Below are 20,812 nucleotides of genomic sequence, written 5' to 3' on the forward strand. Positions count from 1 at the left end.
GGTCCCCACTTCTACAACTAAAACCACTGAGGTCCTTGTGGTGAAAAGCATAGTAGACCAGTGCCAGAAATTTGTCGCTATCAGCCTGCTTAAGGAGAGCTGCCTTAACTGCTTCTGTGGATCAGGTAAGCACCCATAGGGTAAGTGAGTGGCGACCTCTGAGAGCCAGAGGTTGCCATCACTGCGTCTGTGTTGCATGAGCTCACTGAAGCAGCCCATGCACCATGAACAGCACCTATTCCACAGCTTGGGAGACGCTACTTGCACAAGTCAGGGCATTTACATGCCCCATTCCTGTCACTTTTGAGGCAGCAGCTGCCAAGAAAGAAAATCAGGGTGTGAAGAGAAGCAAAGGCAAAACCCAGAAGCACGAAACAGATTATCCTGACACATAAGCTTCTCGCACAAGCAGGGATACAAAATTCCTGGAATTCTCAGCTGGCAAAGAGCAAATGCGAAAATGTTATGCATGAAAGCCACTATCAAATACTGTTTAACATTCTAGAACCTTGAGTAGTTTTCCCTACGTGATTGAAGGCTAAGATTCCAGTTCTCGGGATTTGCAAGCTGAATAAATCAGGAAAGATCTGTCTCCAAACTACATGTATTTTTTGCTAGTTAAATTGAAGAAGATAGATAGGTAGATATAAAAAAAAAAAATGAGCATTTTTCCCAAATATGTATGAATTCTTGAAGTGAACCGGGAAAAATTCCAATGCTTTAGGATAATTTTTTGAAGAAACTTTGAATAAGCAGAGAACAAACTTTTGCAATATCACAGAAGTAACCTGTGCTTAGCCCTTCTGAAGTTTACAGTCATTAAACAAAGGATGCAAAAGACACTACACCTAAACCCTGTCTCGGTCAAGATACACATGCTACAGGTTTGTTGAAGCTTAAGAAAAAACACATCCACATGCATCTTTTAAATGATTTACTACGCTTGATGCTCACTCTAAAAATAGTTTAACTAACATTCACTTACTAGCTCCAATGCCACTTGTGCTTTCACAAACACACATACTACCAGATCACCTGTTGACCTCTGCAGCATGCAAGCAGTATCTCACTGCAGGGAGGTTCATACACCACATGCAAGGAACCACCTCCACACCGACTGAGCTGTGGACTACCCTCAGAGTCACCTATATAAAACTGTGGAGCAAAATTCAGGCCATGCCTTCACTGCAGAAGTAATTCAAGTCATTGGTGTTAGCGCCTCTCAGGATAGTCTAGTTTCAGAGGAAACATCCATAAGCTTTGCAACTAGGTGGCTCGGCTTAGGGGAAATGTCCCAGCCAACAGCGCAGCAAGGACAAGTCCTCCTCTCATGGAGCGTTTTCACTCCCTACCTCGTGACACTGCCTCTGAATCACCCGGGCAATTACCATCACTCAGAAAAGAGGGGGCTATAAAGCACTGTAGGTATCTCATCAGTCAGTCTTTTCCTGGAAATTGAGCAGTTTAAAAAAGAAAAAAGCAGCCCACAACTCAGGGTAATTCCTGTCAAGGTTTAAATTGGGCTCAAGTAATTGAGGCTCCTTCTATTAAACAAAATTAAAAATCCCAGCGTTTGACACAGTAAATTTAAATAGGACACAGATAAATTTTCCTGCCCTAGAAATATGGCCCTCAAGCTCCCTAACTATTTGCTACAATATTTCTCAGCTGGCAAGATGGAAAGCTGGCAGCCACCCAAGGTATTCAGACAAAGCATTGTAATTAGAAGGTACTTAGGGCACCATGAACCAAAATACATGCTAATAAAAACATCATTAACTAACTTGTGAAGACACTCTTCTTAGGGGAGGGAATCTTTGCTAACAATAACATAATTGTCGTGCATGTCCCGAAACCCACAGCAACAATTTAAAGCTGATGGGTGGGAGAAAAAAGTGAGACAGAGAAAAAAAGCGACATTTGGAAAATAGTGGGGTGGAGGGAGAAAAAAGTGAGACAGAGAAAAAAAGCGACATTTGGAAATAGTGGGGTGGAGGGAAAGTGACTCAGAGAAACAGAATAAAGCGAGCTTGTCTGATAACACACCAACACAAACCCGCTGGGTCCACAGAGACCAGTACTTAGGCACAGAAAAGCAGTGGGATTTTGCTAAAAGTGCTGCCAGTTGAAAGTTCTGCCTACCCAAAAAAGGGAAAAGAAAAACAAGATAAAAAAATTTAAGAAGCTCTCTCCGTTTGTAATCACATGTGAATTCTCCACAGCAAGACCTGCTGGAGAGCCATGTACCCCTCTCCAGGGTCTCCACCAGGAAGCACGCTGAGCATTTGCTCCCACTAAGGCTATGACAGAAACACTGTTGATCTCCATTTTCTGCTGTATTATCGTCATTCTGCAGAAGTGACACTTGCTTATTATTTTCCACAAAATGGCAATTCTGGTTCCTTCTCTACTCTGCCTACAATTCTGAGTTTCCTGACACAAAAGAAAAAATACTATATCTATTATCTGTATGAGTCAAAAGTTATCTGATCTCCATGACCAACCTCCGACTGGCTGGTCTGTACTTTAAGGTTCTTCAGCTAACTCAGGTCTTCCTACAAGCTACTAAACCCAACAACAACCAGCATTTCAGAAGGCTTGCAACATCACAAGTGGCTGGCTGGCTGAAAGCTGATTTAATACCTCAAGGGGGTGCTGAGCGCTTCCAACTGGCTTCTCTGAGCACCCAGGACACAGCTCCTTTCCAGAAGCAGCCACATGTATTTCCAGTTTCTCCCAGCTGACTAAAGGCAGCCAGGAGGCACACTGGTTCTCAAAGAGCATTGCTTAAATAAAGGTTTGCAACTAAGGTATTTTAGAGTGGTTTCTCTACACTCTCCAAGCTGGCAGTTTCCCAGTTCATTGCCCAGAGAAACTCAGGAAAAAGGACAAACCCATGAATGAGGAGCACAGAAGTGCTGCTGCTGTTCTTCCTGCCTGCCTGCTCTACCATGGTTAAGGTTTGAGCTTAACTTCCATGGCATACATGAGGCTGCAGTTAAATTTCACCTAGGGCTCTTCTGCTGTGAAGGCTCCACATCAGGATGCAGACAGAGCAACATCTGGCACAGTTGGGAAAGCACAGAGCACCCTGACTCCAGAATTAGCACACGCAAGTCCTATGCTTGGCCTGGCGTTTAGGAGAACAAAGCCAAATGAAGGCAATATTGAAAGAGCAGGAAGTCCTAAACACTGCTGTCAGCAGTACAGACAATAGGGGCATTGATGAAACTGCCCAACTTTAGCAGTAGAACACAGAGCCTCCACAAAAATTGCAAAGAACAAAGGACGGACAACAGCTCCCAAAGGAGAAACATCATGTGGAAGACGTTTATTAGTACACTACGAAAAACAGCAACGAAAAACAGCAACGGGCCCAGAGGCTGGGGGTAGGCTGGAATCTTTGGGTCACCACAGTTGTTCAGAGGATAAGAAATCAACACAGGGGGAGACACTTGTTCTTGAATAGCAGTTCAGAAGGAGCAACCCAAATTTGCAGCTACAAATTGAAGTGAACAAGCTACTGAGAAGCATCATGTGTTTAGCTGTAAAATGAGTATGTTCTAGGACAGAGAATGACCTGAACAGTATGGACCTCACCCTGGAAAACTTGTCTGTCTCAGCAGCTAGCACTCAACGCCCATCAATTTTGTTTACTGTATCACCCGTTTCCTAGAGTCCTAGTGAAGGACTGGGAATACATTGTGTAAACACAGAAGAAAAAGATGGTCCCTGGCCTGAAGAGCTTATAATTCAGGATTACACATGAAAAGCTGTAACAGATTCTGAGCAATTTAACAAGGTTTGCGGCGGTCACTGCTCATCACTGTTGAACACACACACACAAAAACAAAAAAAAAAAAAAAAAAAGGAAAGCAGATGTTTGAAAAATGACAAGCTTAAAACAAAAATTGAGAGGAAACATAAAGGACTAGATGGGAAGGATGGATTTTGTGTCCAAGAGTCAGAGCTCAGTCACAGATTTCCTGCCTCAAATGAGACATCTTTTAGTTCAGTTAATACAACTTTATTAAAATTCACCTACCTCAGAAAAAAGCTTTGAAAGTCTTGAAATGATGTGGGAAAAAAGATTAATACTTGTATCTAAATGTCAAGAACTGAGGTTTGTGTGCTAAAGAGCTAAAAGAAAAAAAGAAAGCAGAGCAGGGCAGCAGAGGGAAGTGAAAGAGAATAAGCAAGGAAACTCAAACCATGGGAAAGAAAACGGAACCTTTGCTACCTCTTGCAATAATTAGTCAGTTATCAGCTGCATATCATGCAGAAATGGAACAAACAGGATTCAAGGGAAGGAACTATGCTATACTTCAAATTTGTTTTTCAAGATCCATTTTCCCATCATAAACAGCACACTGAGTCACCAAGAGTCAACAGACTTCATCAGGGCCACTTTACATCATACTGCGCATTGTAAATAAAAACACGAGCATTTCCTGCACTTAACAGCAAAAACTTTCATTGCCTGCAATTCACTGAGAAGGTATGGATAATACAGTGGGCTGTACCAGGACTGACATTACAGCCTGTATAAGCATCTTATTTTACCTCAACCTAACACGAGCATAGCTATATTTTTCTAAGAACAGAAATGGCGCTATTTCACAAGAAACTTTGAAGATATTTTAAAACATGTGCATGTTTTTTTCTATTTCTTTCAAACTTCTCAAGATAAATGTGGGCACGTATTAAAGAGCATGTTTACATTCTACAGTTCTACAGCCCATTACTGCACACTACTGCCATTGAGACTATTAAAAGAAACAAATGGCTAACCAGGCTTACATACAGTCAACATCAATTAATGCCCACAAATTCCACTATGGCTTTTTTGAGAAGCCAAAGGAAAAACTACTTAATTTGAGCACTTTACATCACACACTTGAAAAATCAAGACAAAAACCCTAAGTGGTTCAGATTGCCAGTGCTAATTTCCAAAATAATAATGGCAGACACAACCTATGTGCATGTTCAATGTCCCAAATTGGGATAACCCTGGGGACACCACCTAAGCTCAGACCATCTGCCAGTCAAGTCCCTTCCAGCACCAACGAAAGCTGCCACACATAAACCTGATGAAACCAGAGAGGGGCTGGACACCACTTGGGCATTGTCCAAGCTGTTTGGAGGGAAGTAGCTGACAATTCACACCAGGCTGTTTTTTTCAGGTAAGTGGTATGGTCAGACTGACTCTGCATTTTCCCCACCTATGAAATGGGAATCTATATACTTGGTGACTAATGACCACCTGCTTCGCAGAGCTTTGCAAAGATTCAGTAGGTTTATACTTACAAAGTCTTCTGAAGATGAAAGATTTAGACAAAATATGCCAACACATTAAAAGAGATCAGTATAACAAAGATATACTGCAAAGGAATACTCACCCGCTCTTGACCAGCTGTGTCCCAGATCAGAAATTTATGAAGCTCATTCCCACAAGGCACAGTTTTAGTCATGAAGGACGCTCTGAAAAGAAGGAAGCCACAGAAATTTGTAACATGACTGACATCCCAAATATGCAACCTACAGACTTTATCTGGTTCTGCTGGGTGAGACTTCATGTGGGGAAACTCCAAAACCCTGGTAAAATGCCTATAGAAGTGAAAGTCTCTCTTTTCTTAGATAAAATATATGATACCTATATATGTGTTTAAAAAGGAAGGAAAAGCCTCTGAGGTTCAGAGGGTATTTCTGCACCGGCCCAGGAACACAAATGCTCCTGCCACTCACACGTAGCTTCTGCTGCTAGCTAGTTCCATCTTCTCAGTGATATGGACCTGAGAAAAAGGCATCAGCCAGCATCATACCAGGCAACAAATAAGCAACTTTTCAGTTAAACCTAGGAGACTGGATCATCAGGGAACAAAAGAGTCACCTGTTAGAATGCACTTGGCGAACAAATGGAAAAAAGTTATCCCCCTTCTCAACTCAGATCAAGTTTTGTGGCTTCTTGTATTTCTTTTGTAGGAAATGTGATTTGTCTATGTTTTCACAGTGTGATTTTTCTTCTTTTAGGAAAGAAGGTTACAAATTTCTAAGCTTTTTCTATATTACAGCATTTCATTTGAAAGCTGGCTAGGAGAGCCAAACTCTGGTAGATGTATTTTTTCCCCATTCTATCTGGACACAGCTGAACAATTTCTCTTGTAACTTTTTTCCTGGCTTATAAAGATGCATTTGATACAATGTACTGTCATTACAAAAGCACCAAATGACATACAACTGATGAAAATATTTCCTGAGAACGATATGCCAGAGTTGTCCTCTATAGCCATCTGCAAATGGCTCATATTTAGTCATGTTGCATCGTTCATAAAAATATTAAGTACAGCAAAAAAACCCAGCATTGTCTTTGGTTGTTTCCAGGGTGTGTGCTTTCAGTTGTTGCTCTCCTTCTCAAAGCATTAAACAACACTACAGAACTTCAAAACCAGAAACTTTAGAGCCACAGTAGCTACTGTAGATCGCAGGGTTTGTATATTTAAAACATTTTATTAATTTGGAAAAAAGTAAAAATAAAAACCTTATCTGTATAGACAAGTAATATCACATGCGTGCAAGCCAGCCTTCGTATTTTAATCTTCAAATGGGAAAAAAAAATCCCGTAAATTTTCATAATTACAGTAACAAAGAGAAAACATTTTTCTATTTGAGTATAAGACAATTTACTTAGCAACAACAACTACTTGTGGGAAAAGGAAGCTGATGACTTAGAAGTAAAGAACCACTCAAGTTCCCACCAATTCCTGCATTGCAAGCAAGTGTCCTTCAGTCAGTAATGTTACTCCTTACACACTTCCCTTCCCTCTGTCCATTTTTCTCTATTCATTACATTAGGGCTCCAAAATTGTCCTGGAACATCAATGTGCAACTTCCAGCTCAGACTTCCTCATGCTTCAAAAGGCAGAGTTTTTGAAGATACCATCTAACCCTCTGAACAACACAGAGCCATCAATACCAATCCTTCCCAGATGATTTAAAACAGCTCTCAACACACAAACCAGATCAGCCCTTCCCACCCAACCCACTCTATTGTGAACATTACATATTAGCTTCCTCTCATAAGAGAGCAAGAATTCTCAAAATTTTTCAGGTATTGCTGGACGTGGCAGATTTGTCTCTAAGATGTTAAAAGAAAAAAAATTTGAAGAAGATCAACTACAGGACTAGTAGGCTTCTGATGGTCTGACACATGGAAGCTTGGCAGTTTTTACAGAACAGGTACGAATTAATTACACTTGGTTGAAATTGCATTGTCCCTATTTTGAGAAAGGCGGGATAATGTGACACCTAAACCTAGATGAAAGCATGTCCACACCTGGGAACAGACACTGTCCACGTTCCAGCCCAGCCTGGCAGGACACACAACACAGGTATGCCAAGGGCGCCGCATGGTTCTCCTGCCATTACTCAGCTATGGGGTGCCCTGGTCGCTGTGCAGATCACAGCCTCTTGGGTTGTGGGGTTTCGGTTCTTCAAGCTCCAAGGATCAGATTCAATACTTACTTGACCAGTAGGAACTAAAGTGATTTTAATCCTAAGATTCTACGATCGAAACAGGCTAAAGTGGGAAGTTCTTGACAAGACAAAAAGAAAAGGATAACAGCCGAGTAAGACATCTAAGAATCTCTTGGTGTGAGATGGGTGAACAAAACAGAACAGCTGGAAGTCATGGCCATGCACAACAGAAGTCAATACAGTATGGTTCTGGACAGCCCCAGAAAACAGGCTATTTCAAGAGACTCCATTCACAGGAGGAGAATGGCAGGGCTCTGCCAGCCTCTCCATAATAGAGTACGCTGCAACGTAGTAAATTTAGGGCCCTCTGTATTCCCAGATCAGGGAAAGCAGAGCAGACCTGGTTTGGGGCAGCCCCCAGGCTCTCTAAACAGGTAACATGAGCTTGAAAGCCATTAAAGAAGAGTACAGAGTTGAGTGAAATTAATAAACTGGAGGGGGGTGGGGGTGGAAAAAAGATATACAGTACTCAGAGCCTTGAAAATAAAGAAAGGAGCTCAACACAGGGCAGTGAGTTAAAAAATACACAGAAGAAAAAAGCTATTATGCATGGTACTTACCCAATAGTAGGACTAATATTGTGGTCAAAGTGGTCCTGGACAAACCGACACACGATGCTCGATTTCCCAACGCCAGTATCCTGAAAATAAAGGACAGCATGACAGTGACTTCAGGAGACCCTAGACATCAATACTTCACCTGAAGAAACAGTCAAATATTAATTTGTGAAATTAAATCCTCTCTAGTGGCAAGTGGGACAGGTTAAACATTTCAAAAGAAAAGTGAGCACGTGGATTATCCTTTTCAAATGTCAGCGCTGTGAGTGGAGCTCCCTGGTACTCCTCCCAACACTCCCTTCTCTCCAGGCCTCGTGATCTTTTGGGGTGGATTTTATATTCCTGTTGCAAGGACTGCAGTACTTCAAGCACAGCCTTTAACTCGTACAGGGAAATCCTGTGCTTTCGAACACATGGCGCATTACCCAGCAAAGCAAGAGAAACAGGTGCACTCAAGCCTGCTGCAAGGGCAGCCCAAGTGTGCTTCCAAAACGGATTACTAACACCAACCTTTCAGTACGCTTCAAGCACCAACTTGGTGGAACCTTTTCATGGCAAGACAAACAAGCCTCCTGGTGGAAACTTTGCAGAGGCTGCAGGTGGTTTTGAAAAGGCAGGAATCCACAGGTTTGGATCTCCAGAGATGTGCAGCTATCACTGTGCAGGTTGTGTTACTTGACTGCGGTAAAACAGCATTACTTTAAATGCAACACAACTTGCTCTCTACGCTGCAATGTGGCGGGCTGTTTCCATTTGCAGGAATAGCCTTTTTTTAACCCCCCAACCAGTAAGCAAAAATCACAGCAGTACAGTACTGGAACAAAATTCAGAATAAATGGGGGGTGGGGGTGGGCAGGGGAAAGCTTAACATATGCAGAATACAATTTTAGGCATTTAAGATAGCAACAAGTTTTCCAAAATGCAACATTTTTTGATTTGTCTCTGTTATTCCACGAAGCCTTGGATGGTAGGTAGAACAGCTTAAATTATACAGAGAATTGTCAAGGAGGAGGAATAGCAGTATTGCTCTGTCTCCCACAGAACTGTTAAGAGCCTCCTTGGAGACAAAAAGGATGCCAGGAAATCGATCCTGACCTTTCCAAGATGTTAACAATGACAGCCCAGGGTCCAATCTAACTCATTAAAAAGTCAATGGAAAGTTTTCTATTAATTTCATTGGAAGTGATTGCAGAACTACCAGATTGCACCTGGTAGTTCCATTTGTATCCACATTTTAAGACACTTGAATAATTTACACAAACTTCTTGAAAACTGCCAAGACATGACAATACAGTTTGTTGAGAGCACCACACACATAACTACACATTAAAAAAAAAAAAAAAGCAGCCTTTGCCCACACATAACTACATATTTTATATAAAAAAAAAGTCCTGTAATCAATTTTACAATATTTTATCTTCTTTTTGAATAGGAAAGAAAAAGAAAGCCTGCATTTAGATTTCCTTTCACCAGGCTCAAATGGAACAAACTATAACACCACAGCAAGCAAAGCCTTTATAGACAGCACTTATTAGAAAACCGTAATTTAAACTCTCATATTTAATTCAAAGCTGTCCTTAGCTTAAAAGCCATAATAGATGCTCACGGTACACAGACGTTTGTTTATCTACTGTGTTCAATCAATAGAAAAAAAAGATCAAAGAGAGTAGCAGTGCTTAAAACCAGCCCCACAGCCTTTGATCAATAGCAGCAACACATCCTGTTGCTATTCCCAAATTTTGCCTTCATTTTCAATTCCAGCTGACATCTTTGTATAATCACTAGACCAGAAGGCAGAACACATTAAAAAAACCCAAACAAACAAACAAAAACACAAAAAAACCCGAAAACCCAACAAAGCGGAGTCCTCTGTGCTGAAACTGAGGATCTAATTCCAGATTTCAAACCTTGTGGAGAAACCAGAACTATCACCCACTGGGTGCAAGGAGTTACATTTCCTACTTGTGAGGACAGAGTTTCTGCCACAGTGTTCGAAACTAGACATTGACTCCCATGACCCGATGATGCTTCAGTTCCATCTGCTTCCTTCAGCTCCCTTGACAGCTCACTCAGAAGGGCAACTGCAATTATAGCTCCGGAGCAAGAGAAGCCTGGTCTCTGGCAGGGACGTGACATCCACAAGCAGGGATTAAAGCTTAGCTCATTTCCTGGAAGCTCCTGCCTCTTCATCTTTCAGTTTGTGGCCCTTACTAATGTTTCACGGTAACATTAAAGGAACTTTAAAAAAAGTTTCTATTGCTCTTGCATCTTTCGCAATGAGCACTGTTAAACTTAAGCATACGCCAGGCACATCAATAGCCCTCAAGAAGCTTAACACATTCTTACACTTCGTTCCTGGGGTTCCTTGGACTACCAGCAGGGCTAAATTTACCCTTGGTGTAACTTCAGTGAAACCAATGGACCTGGACCACAAATGAACCTGTCCTTAAGATGGCTATGGTCATAGCCAGTGGCCAGTGCTTTCCAGGAGCTGGGCAATTTATTGCACCAAGGGGTTCAGTTGAAACAAGCACTCCCAGCTTCTGTTTTGTTGCCTGGAGGATACAAATGGCCAGCTACTGGAGTATAATTAGAACACAGAGGGGAAGGAAGTAAAAAAGAAAAAAAGCTTCCTACTTAAGGCAGTGATTATCATTCCATCGCAGGATTTAAAATACTTAGTTTTCAATCCATATTACTGTACTCGCACCCATCAAACAAGATGTTCCCTTGCCTGAAAGCAAAGCAAATCATGGTATGTAAATGTTATACATACAACTTGAAAACTTATTAGCAGTAGAAGATTTCTACTCAGATCTTATCTTTTACTGACAATAGGGAACTATCTTTCAGGTCAATCTGGCAGAAGTCAAGGAAAGTGGGGTTGCTTCAAGTAAGTAGAAAAGGCATTCACTTCTCAGCAATGAATTGAAACTTCCTTGCTAAGGCTGTACAAAGCTTTCCTGCTACCATCTGCTTTGCCCTTTACTATATGGTCTTCCTCTATAAACATACATTTTTCTAACATCTGATAGGGATAATCATTTGTTCCTTTTTTGTTCAAAGGATTATAACAGGCTTACCATGCCACATGCCCGGGTAACATTCTGGCATGCAGATGACTTAGGTTTTCAGTTTTCAAAGTTCTGCCTTTTGCCAGCTTTTTTTACCCCCTCTAATCTGTTTTTCTTTTTTGTTATATGTACGCCAACATGGAGTAAAACATCAAACATATACAAACAAATTATATTTTGGCTTATGTAAAAGGTGACAGTGGTATTGAGCTAAGTGGATTGGACAAGTTTCAGCAACTGAGAACGTGTCCTCAGGAGTTAATGTCGCACTTTAAGGAATAGACCCTGCAATTCTTCAGAAAAATCCTTATCCATAGAAAATGCAAGGGTTTCAGCCCTATACTAATTGACTCATCACAATCAAGCACACACCACTCCATGAGAGGAGTGGCAAGAAAGGAATGAATGTAAAATAATTGTTCTGAATCAAGATGTTCATGATACATTTGATGAGTCACTCATGGGACCAAATGCATTTTGCTTTTCTCCTTTCTTCTTCATAAGCCTTGTAGCACACTTACAAAATACCAGTTATAAACTACATTATACTGAGATAAGCAAAAGGTGCGGGGTGGGGAGGAAGGAAAGGAGTAGAACTGTAACCTACAGTAAGTGAACCACTATTAGAGTACCAGAAGAAGTAGTTACCACTTCAGAATCTCTCACTGGTCAGCAAAATGGATATGGAAATCTGAAACCCTATCAGATGCTTCTGATAAATACAAGGAACCATGCAAGCATGACTTCTTTCCAACTTTTACCCTTTAACCCTGAAAAGACATTCTCTATTCTTCTAAAATCCCTTACCCACAGGTTTAGGCATGAGGATTTTAAGAGCACCAGAAAGAGAGCAGCACGGCACAAAACCCAGTGCTCCCACCCACACTCCTGCTCGCAGAGAACCACCCCACTTGGCTCTTCTCAGCTCACATTACTGTAAAGGAGATGAGACTGTGTTTCAAGCCAGCAGAATTACAGGGTGCTGGCAACTCGTTTTCAGGCAAAAAAACAACTGAGCTGCTGATTTCTTCTGGCTGATTTGTAGCAACATAGAAGAAGATTAAAAAAAAAAAAAAGCAGAACTTCACTATCAGCAATATATTAAAAAAGAAAACCATTTTCCCATTACAAATAGGCATTTGGTATATTCCTCTGTCCATTGTTCCAGCTCTATTTATCCCGGCAGAAAAAAACTAATGCAGAAAAATCTAGTTCTTTAATTTAAATCTGGATGTCTCATTTATATCTTTGCATAACCAGAGGGCCCAGTCCTCCAAGCACTTTTCCAGATTGAAGGGAACTACACTACCCTGTAAACACATCCCTGATAAGGATGTTAGTCTTTAGCCTTGATATCATAACAGCTTTTAATAGATTCAGATGGGTCAAGACCTATTGTGCTGAGCAAACTGAAGTCTTCATGTAAATTCTTTTTACATCTGAAATGGAGTAAATGTTCAGTTTACAAAAAAATCCACACATATCGTGACTGATGACTAAACAGCAGCCCTATAATTATGCACACTGCTGCAAGAGCTTTTTTATTCTTGACTACACAGAATCTTTCTGTGCTATGTTAACACATAGGACTTTTAAAATATATGTAAAATTAAATAAACCACGCAAAAATCCTTTTATGACTCTAGGATTCTGGAAACACAAATGAAAAAAAAATACTAGACGGCACTTCACACAAGGAAATGTCATGCTAAAATTGAACATACTGAAGAAACTACCTTCTGTCCTCCCACTCGCAAAGTAAGAAAGGAAAAAAAACCCCAAAAGTGAACATCTGGCTTGTAACCACCACAGATCTCATGACTAACTTCCCGCTTCAGCTTCAAGAGAAGGTTGAGATATCCTGGAGACGGGTGCCACAAAAATCTGCATTGAGAAGTAACAGAGAGCTGATCTCCATAAAACAGGGATCCAACAAAAGGCTCCTTTTGAAGGCTTGAAATTTTCCCATCAGCTTCAGCAAAGCCAGGATTACATCCATGGTATTTCAATTTGTATAAATTTTTACATATCAAAAATGTCTGTCGCCCTAAGCATTTCTCATAGTAACCAAGATTCATTGACCGAGTCTTACATGTCAGAAGAACGATCGTGCCCTAGCAACCTGGAGGGTATTAATACCCAGTGTACAAGAAAAGCAGGTAAAGCAGATGTTATGTCAACAATAATATGAGAAACCTTTGAAAGTGACAAGTCTTTATCCTTTCCCATAAAAAAGAAACTGATCCCATGGCTCATGTGGTTTCCACTGAACACAGCAGGACTCTGCTGCACCTCACACAGTGGGAATGCATCTGCCCCTCAGAGCCTGGTTGTGCTGGGGCTTCCCCAAAGCCAGCCTGCCGACCACCCTAACTGCACCATGCGCCTTTGGCAGCCCAGCCCTTCCTCTGAGAATCCCTACTCAGGAGAGAAAAAAAAAAAAAAGTGTGCAACCCACGCAGTCAGGGTTGATTTAGCATAACCCCCTGGTGGCAGCCTCTTGTGGAGCAGCTTCTTCATCAGGCGTGCAGCTGGAGTCACAAAGCTGCCCACACCGATGAGCACCCAGATTCCATACAGAAGGCAATACTGGAGCCTACCAGCCAAGCTGTTTTGAAGCTTTCCCAAGACAGGTTAGCTCCAGAGGTGCATGAAGTGCATGCACCAGAAACAACCGTGGTCAAACTGGGCTCACTAATGATCTTCTCGGTGCACCTTCCAGTGAGATAATGCTGCCTTGTGCCATCTTTCAGAGATGGGGGGGAAGCCTCAATCAAACATACAGAACAAGGGTACAGTCAAAAAGCTGTCCCGCTCTCCTGGAAGAGGATCTACTCAGAGAGGAAGCTGGCTGCTCCTGATATTAAGAGAAGCAACAATTCCTGGCTCCCTGTCACCTATTCATGCCACCGGACAGACTTCTTGGCTGGTTCATTACTAATGGAAAAATAACAGAAGAGCCAGTTTATGCTGAAGATTTCCAAGCTAAATTCTCCCCTTTGTTACACCGATCTGACTCTTGCCAGTGCTACAGCAGAGAGGAAGGAGAGGTCCTTGCCTTACTCAGTGCAGAACTTTTGTTGTTGGAGCAATTAAGATGTACAGATGCAAACATTTTAATTGGTATGAAGTTGCCAAAAAGGAGAAAACTGTCCTTTATCATCAATGCATTTGATATTTTAAATGCAAAAAAGAAAAAAAGGCACTCAAAATCTCTGCGACTGGCCAGGCAAATCTGAGGTAGAAAGACACGGTTTAAACTTTAGGGGAAAAAAATAATCAATGAGTCTTACAAAAAATGCAAATGCAAAGAGACCTTTCATTCTAGTAGCTCTGTAAAGTGCAGCTGGTTTTGACTTGGCAGTTCAGTTTCTGCACATTAAAATAGCCATTCTTTCCACTGTCAGAATTGGCCATGCTTTAGGTTTTGATTTACAGTTGAATCCCCCTGGCCCATTCCCATTATCCTCAGCAGGACTCTGATGGAATTTGAAAATTCATAGCAGTGTAATCACATCACAGTGCTGCTAGATGGTTAGCATTTTATCAGCTGTCATCAAACAAATCGCTAGGCCTGCACTGTAAAGTATCGCTGGGCTTTCGCAGAAATGTATGTTCAGCTCTGGTCAAGCCTGGTATCTGCGAGGAATGTCACTCCTCAGGCAAGGTCTGGCATGCAGCACTGAGATATCCAACCTGCATCTTTCATGCTTTCAGAGATGCCGGTCCTTAACCCAAAGGCACGTGGTATGGTAAGGCTGAGTACAGGATTACAGCTGTCTTAAATTCCAATGGAGGTAAAAAAGCAATGAGTTGAACAACAAAATAAAGCTTTGCAATTTGCAGCCTGCTTTAGTCCTCTATGCCTGCCATTAACATTTTAATCATTACTCAGACGATCAGACGCAGGCGGTATTGCAATACTTTCCATGTCTTACTAATCCAGTTACAGCTGCTCTGGAAGGCTGTGGCAGGCATCTTGAAGAGCATCTGAAACTGGCTTTGGATTTTTATCAACTGTACAAACATCCTAGGAAGAGTTACGCACAACAGACTCCTGATCACAGTTTCCAAGGGCAGTATTTTAATCCAAGAATTACTCTACCCAGTAAACTTTTTGCTAGCCTTAAACACATCCTTCGTCCTTCCCTGTACTTGGGAATCACTTACTTGCCTGAAAACACTGCAGTAAGGAGAAATACCTTTCAGGAGACTTGGGTTCAGAGACACTCCTGGGACTGAACTGAATCTGCCAAGCATCAGGCTTGTCCCCACAAAAATGCAGCCATGCACTGCAGAGCAGTGTCTAAGGAAGAAGTGCAAATAGCTTCTCACTGTATTCAGTTTTTCCATCTGCAAGATGTATCAAGCGAGCCAATCCCACCACTGCATAAGCACACAGATGAAAATACAAGAGCAGCTCTTAGACTGACACGTTGGCTCACAGCCACGTCACCAACACAAAACTGCCTGAGGCTTCAGCCTGAACTAGAGGGATGCAGGCTGAGGTGCTCTGAAGCCTCACTTCTGCGATCAAAAGAATACGCATCTCCTTTGGAACACAAATAATTTTGATAAATACCAACTTCTGTTACAGCCCTATACAATGAGGTATTTCCCGTGAGCAACATCATTCTTGGAGAAGTTCCTCCCCCTGTTGATTTGCTGGGATCCTCCTTCCAGAGCTACAGAACTGGCCCAGGGGCATGCCTGCTCCCCAAAGTGGCACCACGATTTTTCAAGTCCCTGCCAGGGCCTCTATCAAACAAGAGGTCCATTGTATGTTTCCTCCCTAACCCATCATCAGTACCTTTCATAGTTTGACTTCCTTCATTACCAAGCCTGGCAATGTACTTCTGCAACAAGAGCCCCAAACAACACTGGACGTGGCCTTATGCCAGCAGTGATCTACAAGGAATTTCTGCAAAGGTCTGGGGGTACCAGCTGCAAATCAAATTTTTGAAAAGAAGAACAAGAACCAGAGTTGGTCTCCAGGACTGTCAATGCACTATCATGCACTTTCCCAAGTGAAGGGTGCTTGCCAAAGGAACAGCAACTCTCCCACTGAACACTGGAACCAAGCTCCCCAAGATCCCAGTATAAACACACAGATCTCAATGCAACTGCATTTTGAGGGGGAGGATTATTCTGCAGGGTCTCACTTTTTCAGTAGGAACCACCACAGTTCTTTTGGTCATCTGTCCACGTGTGAACCTTACAAGTACATCCCTGTCTGCATTTCTGTTTGTTGCATGACCTGCTTTAAACTTGTAATAGATGGTAATACTGGTATCTTTTAAGACAGTCAGCATATTACTCCCATAAAGTTAGGATGGTCTGTGTCAATTCTCCCACAGTAGGACACCCTACACATCATTTCTAATTGCTAGTGTAATTTCAGGTCAATGCTGGTGTTGTGGAGCACAAATTAGCTACAGCACAAGGCTTTTTCCTCTGGTGCACATTAGCATTAGATTAGCTCTAATTCCCTCTGCACATAGGAAGTGCACTGTTTGTTCTCAGGGACATTTTTCTACCCCCAATGAGGTCAGTCCTGTTATATCAGAATACAATCCTTCCTCCCAGGGCTGCAAGGACTGCATTTGGCACAGGGATTCTTGGATCTATCCTCCTCAACTCAATAGCTGTTAAATGAAAATAGTAATTACTTGATTTTTATCTTGTAACAGCATTATGGGGATTTAAGTCAGTGATAGTTGTAAAGTGTTCAGTCGGTACAGTTACAAAGAACCATTTAAGTGCCTTAAGAGACAGCCAAGTGCGGACTGTGTTTGTTTGGTATTTATATGCATCTTCAATATCATCTGCATATTCCTAACTGCCATTTTAAAACAGAAAAATATCTGCTGGCCAGGGCTTAATGCTCTCTGGCCTCTCATGGCAGGCTGACCCTGGCTGGGTACCAGGTGCCCACCAAAGCTGCTCTATCACTCTCCTCCTCAGCTGGGCAGGGGAGAAAAAATACAGCAAAAGGCCGGTGGGTCAAGATACAGACAGGGAGATAATCCACCCATTACTGTCATGGGCAAAACAGACTCAGCTTTTAGAAATTAGTTTAATTTATTGCTGTGGTGGTACATCTCACCCCCTTCGCTGGGCTGCACTATGACCTCAGGAATCCCTGTTAGGCTTTGGCATTTGAGTAACGAGTTGGACAGTTATGCACCTCTTGATCATACCAACAGCTCTTGCGTGACTAAGGTGGGGAGTGGTACTGCCTGTACCAGAAATTCTTGTTACCTGGTGAACGTGGAAATGAAAACAGTAAAAGGTCATCCCCTGACAGCCTTGGGGCATTCCTGACTGAACTGTAGCCCAAGTGGAATAGTACCACTGCCACTGAAAAACGACCAACTCACGTAACGGCCAGGATGGAGTTTTATGGATGGCTAAAGCCAGTCATCTCCAACCCTATAAAGTAGTGGTTGAAGTCAGACCCTTTGAGCTCTCCAGCTCTCCTGGACCGCACCAGCTGCAACCAGCATCACAAACTCCTAAGGGGAACTGTCACCAAAGGCTGATGATGGAGCATGGGCCGATACCCCTGCTCCTAGAGGCTCAACCCTTTGCCCACTGAGAAATGCAAAGGCATTCAATGTGAACATTTCACTGAACTCGAGGGTAACATTTAATAGGTATACCTTTGTATATATATTTCCATATACCTATTCCTTTCCGTTTGTGCGTGTGTGCAATTTGGATACTTCATGACCAATACAGTATACGCGACATCATTTCAGATCCATAATCAAATTGCTGTTATAACTGAATTAAATCCTATTGAATCACTTGGAAAATATTAAATTAATGGCTGATTAAGTGCTGCTACTATTTTGTGATCAACCTTAAACTGTGAATAAACCCCCACTTTCTATATACCCTTCGATATAATCTGTTGTCTAAGTCCGCAACTAGGATTGGATCTACCACTCACAACTGCTATCAAAGCATTAGAAAACAAGGGTGGCCACTCTGAAACCCGTGACTCAACGGAAGGCTTCCCTTACCCCTTACATCACATCTTTGATCCCTGTGTAAAATCATTTTGGGTCAATTCCAACTTGATTTTTAATTTGATTTTTCTTTTAACTTGACTTTTAAAATTATTTTTCTTTGTATCTTCTATCCATATAATAAGTAACAGAGTGAACCTTGCCATCGAACTTTGTAAAATTGCAAACTCATATTAGAACTATTTTGCTCATATCTTTGATGGTGCTTCTTTAAGCAACTTTAACATAAACCATTTCTTTGCAACAACTACTGATCAGATCAGAGTAGGATAATGAGAAATAAGACCAAATCTCACACCTTCCCCCCACCCCTCCCTTCCCCCCAGGCTCAGCTTCACCCCCGATTTCTGTCCCCCCTCCCGCCCAGCAGCGCAGGGGCCGGGGCCGGGGGCTGCGGTCAGTCCATCACACGCTGTCTCTGCCGCTCCTTCCTCGCAGGGGGAGGCTCCTCACACTGCCCTGCTCCAGCCTGGGGTCCCTCCCGCGGGGACAGTCCTCCATCAGCTGCTCCGGTGTCAGCCCTGCCCACGGGCTGCAGTTCTCCACAGCCTGCCCCAGCCTGGGTCCCCGCGGGGTCACAGGCGCTGCCGGGACCCTGCCCCAGCCTGGGCTTCCCACGGGGTCACAGGCGCTGCCGGGACCCTGCCCCAGCCTGGGCTTCCCACGGGGTCACAGCCTCCTTTGGGCACCCACCTGCTCCGGCGTGGGGTCCTCCACGGGCTGCAGGTGGGGATCTGCTCCACCACGGACCCCCACGGGCTGCAGGTGGGGATCTGCTCCACCATGGACCCCCACGGGCTGCAGGTGGGGATCTGCTCCACCATGGACCCTCCACGGGCTGCAGGTGGGGATCTGCTCCACCATGGACCCCCACGGGCTGCAGGTGGGGATCTGCTCCACCATGGCCCCCCACGGGCTGAGGGGCACAGCCTGCCCCACCGTGGGCTTCACCACGGGCTGCAGGGGAATCTCTGCTCCGGCGCCTGGAGCCCCCCTGCCCCTCCTGCACTCACCTGGGGGGCTGCGGGGATGTTGCTCTCACATATTCACACTCTCTCTCTGGCTGCAGTCATTGAAGTCTTTTCTTCCCCTCCCTCTTAAACGTGTTACCCCAGAGGCGCTACCACCATTGCTGTTGGGCTCGGCCTTGGCCAGCGGTGGGTCTGTCTTGGAGCCGGCTGGCACTGGCTCCATCGGACATGGGGGAAGCTTCTCGCAGCTGCTCACAGAAGCCACCCCTGTAGCTCCCACCACTCGCTGCTACCAAAACCTTGCCACACAAATCCAATACACCTCTGAATGTATAAAATATCATGTGAAGAAATCAGATGATTTGTTTTCCTTCAGGTCACAGCAGTTAGCAAAACACGTACAGCAACTGCCCATCTGCCTTGCACAAGAGCTGGGTGCATCTGCAGCCCTGCCCACCTCTCCCATTCCCCACCAGCCACTGCAGCCAAATGCCTGCTGCCAGGTTTTGGCTCCTGTCCCAGTGCGATTATTCACCATGTGGTTTCCTTTCACACACGTCCTGCACACATCCTCCTGTGGAACTGAACTCGGACATGCATAACTACTCTGATACCTGCCATACTTGGAGCCAGGGAATGCAGTCCTACTTGTCCAGCCATTTTATAGGCTTCTCTGGAGTCACTAAGTTCCTCCATACTCACGGTCACAGATCCATTGCTCTCCACCAGATGCCAGCCTAGTAATCTTTTAAAGCCAAAACCCCCTAACAGTTTCAAATACACTTTCTTTAATATTTGCCTGCATCCTTTCCTCTCTTATACAGAAAATAAAGATATTGCTAGCTCTCCCCCACCCCTGGCCTGGAATATTAATTACAATCTCTCCATCTATCTACTTTTGACAAAAATATACCTGGAGAGTCCAGGCAACACCATGGCCTCACCAAACTATAAAGTACAAAAGCAAACATAGATGCCAAAAGCACTTTATCATTCTATCAAACCAATGTGCCTGGCCAGAGATGAGAAAGACAGAAGAGCAGGCTAATGTCTGTATAGTAGCTAATGTTAGCAATAAATTCACTTTCCTAGAGATATGCACGTATTTGTGTATGTAATGTTATATGAAACCAAAATCTCTCCCAGAGTGTTTTCAAGATACTTGGCATTATCCCATTATAAGCAGGGCTCCAATCTCCAGCTCCTCATGCTGAGCTGAAGGCATGGAGCGTTGCAGCTGCGGTGTGAAAAACTTCAAGACAAGTGGACCAGCTGTACCCTCCTTCTTCTTTCTTCTCCAAACACTTGGTTTTCAAAAGGATTCACCCAAAGTGCTCGCTCTTACCTGACAGCTAATAGGCAATCCACTAACTTCAGCTGAAGATCTGACTCCGAGTATGGAAAGGTTTCTCCAAATGCGGGGACTTGAGGAAAGGAGCATTATCACCTCAAAAGAATGCAAGAGACAGTGTGGGAAAGATGATCTAGTTGGAAAGGGAGTTATCTTTCCTTCGTGCATGATCTGACATGTCATTAAACCAGCAGTAAGGAACAAATCCTTGTTTTACACCGCACTAGCAGTGGGTGGCAGGATTAGTGGTCAGTTAAAACTATCTACTACCCAAGAAATCACAAAGCGGCCC

The 20,812-nt window shown here is 43.2% G+C and overlaps 1 protein-coding gene across 2 annotated transcripts in view; it reads right to left on the reverse strand.

Moving 5' to 3' along the window:
• Window positions 1-20,812, reverse strand: part of RAB31 (RAB31, member RAS oncogene family) — a 68,320-nt gene that overhangs the window by 31,231 nt on the left and 16,277 nt on the right. For both annotated transcript variants that reach the window (XM_040586490.1, XM_040586491.1), the window contains exons 2-3: window positions 8,094-8,173; window positions 5,400-5,481 (exon numbers count right to left, since the gene is read on the reverse strand). In XM_040586490.1, the coding sequence (XP_040442424.1) occupies window positions 5,400-5,481; window positions 8,094-8,173 (162 nt within the window). The remainder of the gene's footprint in view (window positions 1-5,399; window positions 5,482-8,093; window positions 8,174-20,812) is intronic.

Source organism: Falco naumanni, chromosome 3, assembly GCF_017639655.2.
Source record: "Falco naumanni isolate bFalNau1 chromosome 3, bFalNau1.pat, whole genome shotgun sequence".
NCBI lineage: Eukaryota > Metazoa > Chordata > Aves > Falconiformes > Falconidae > Falco > Falco naumanni.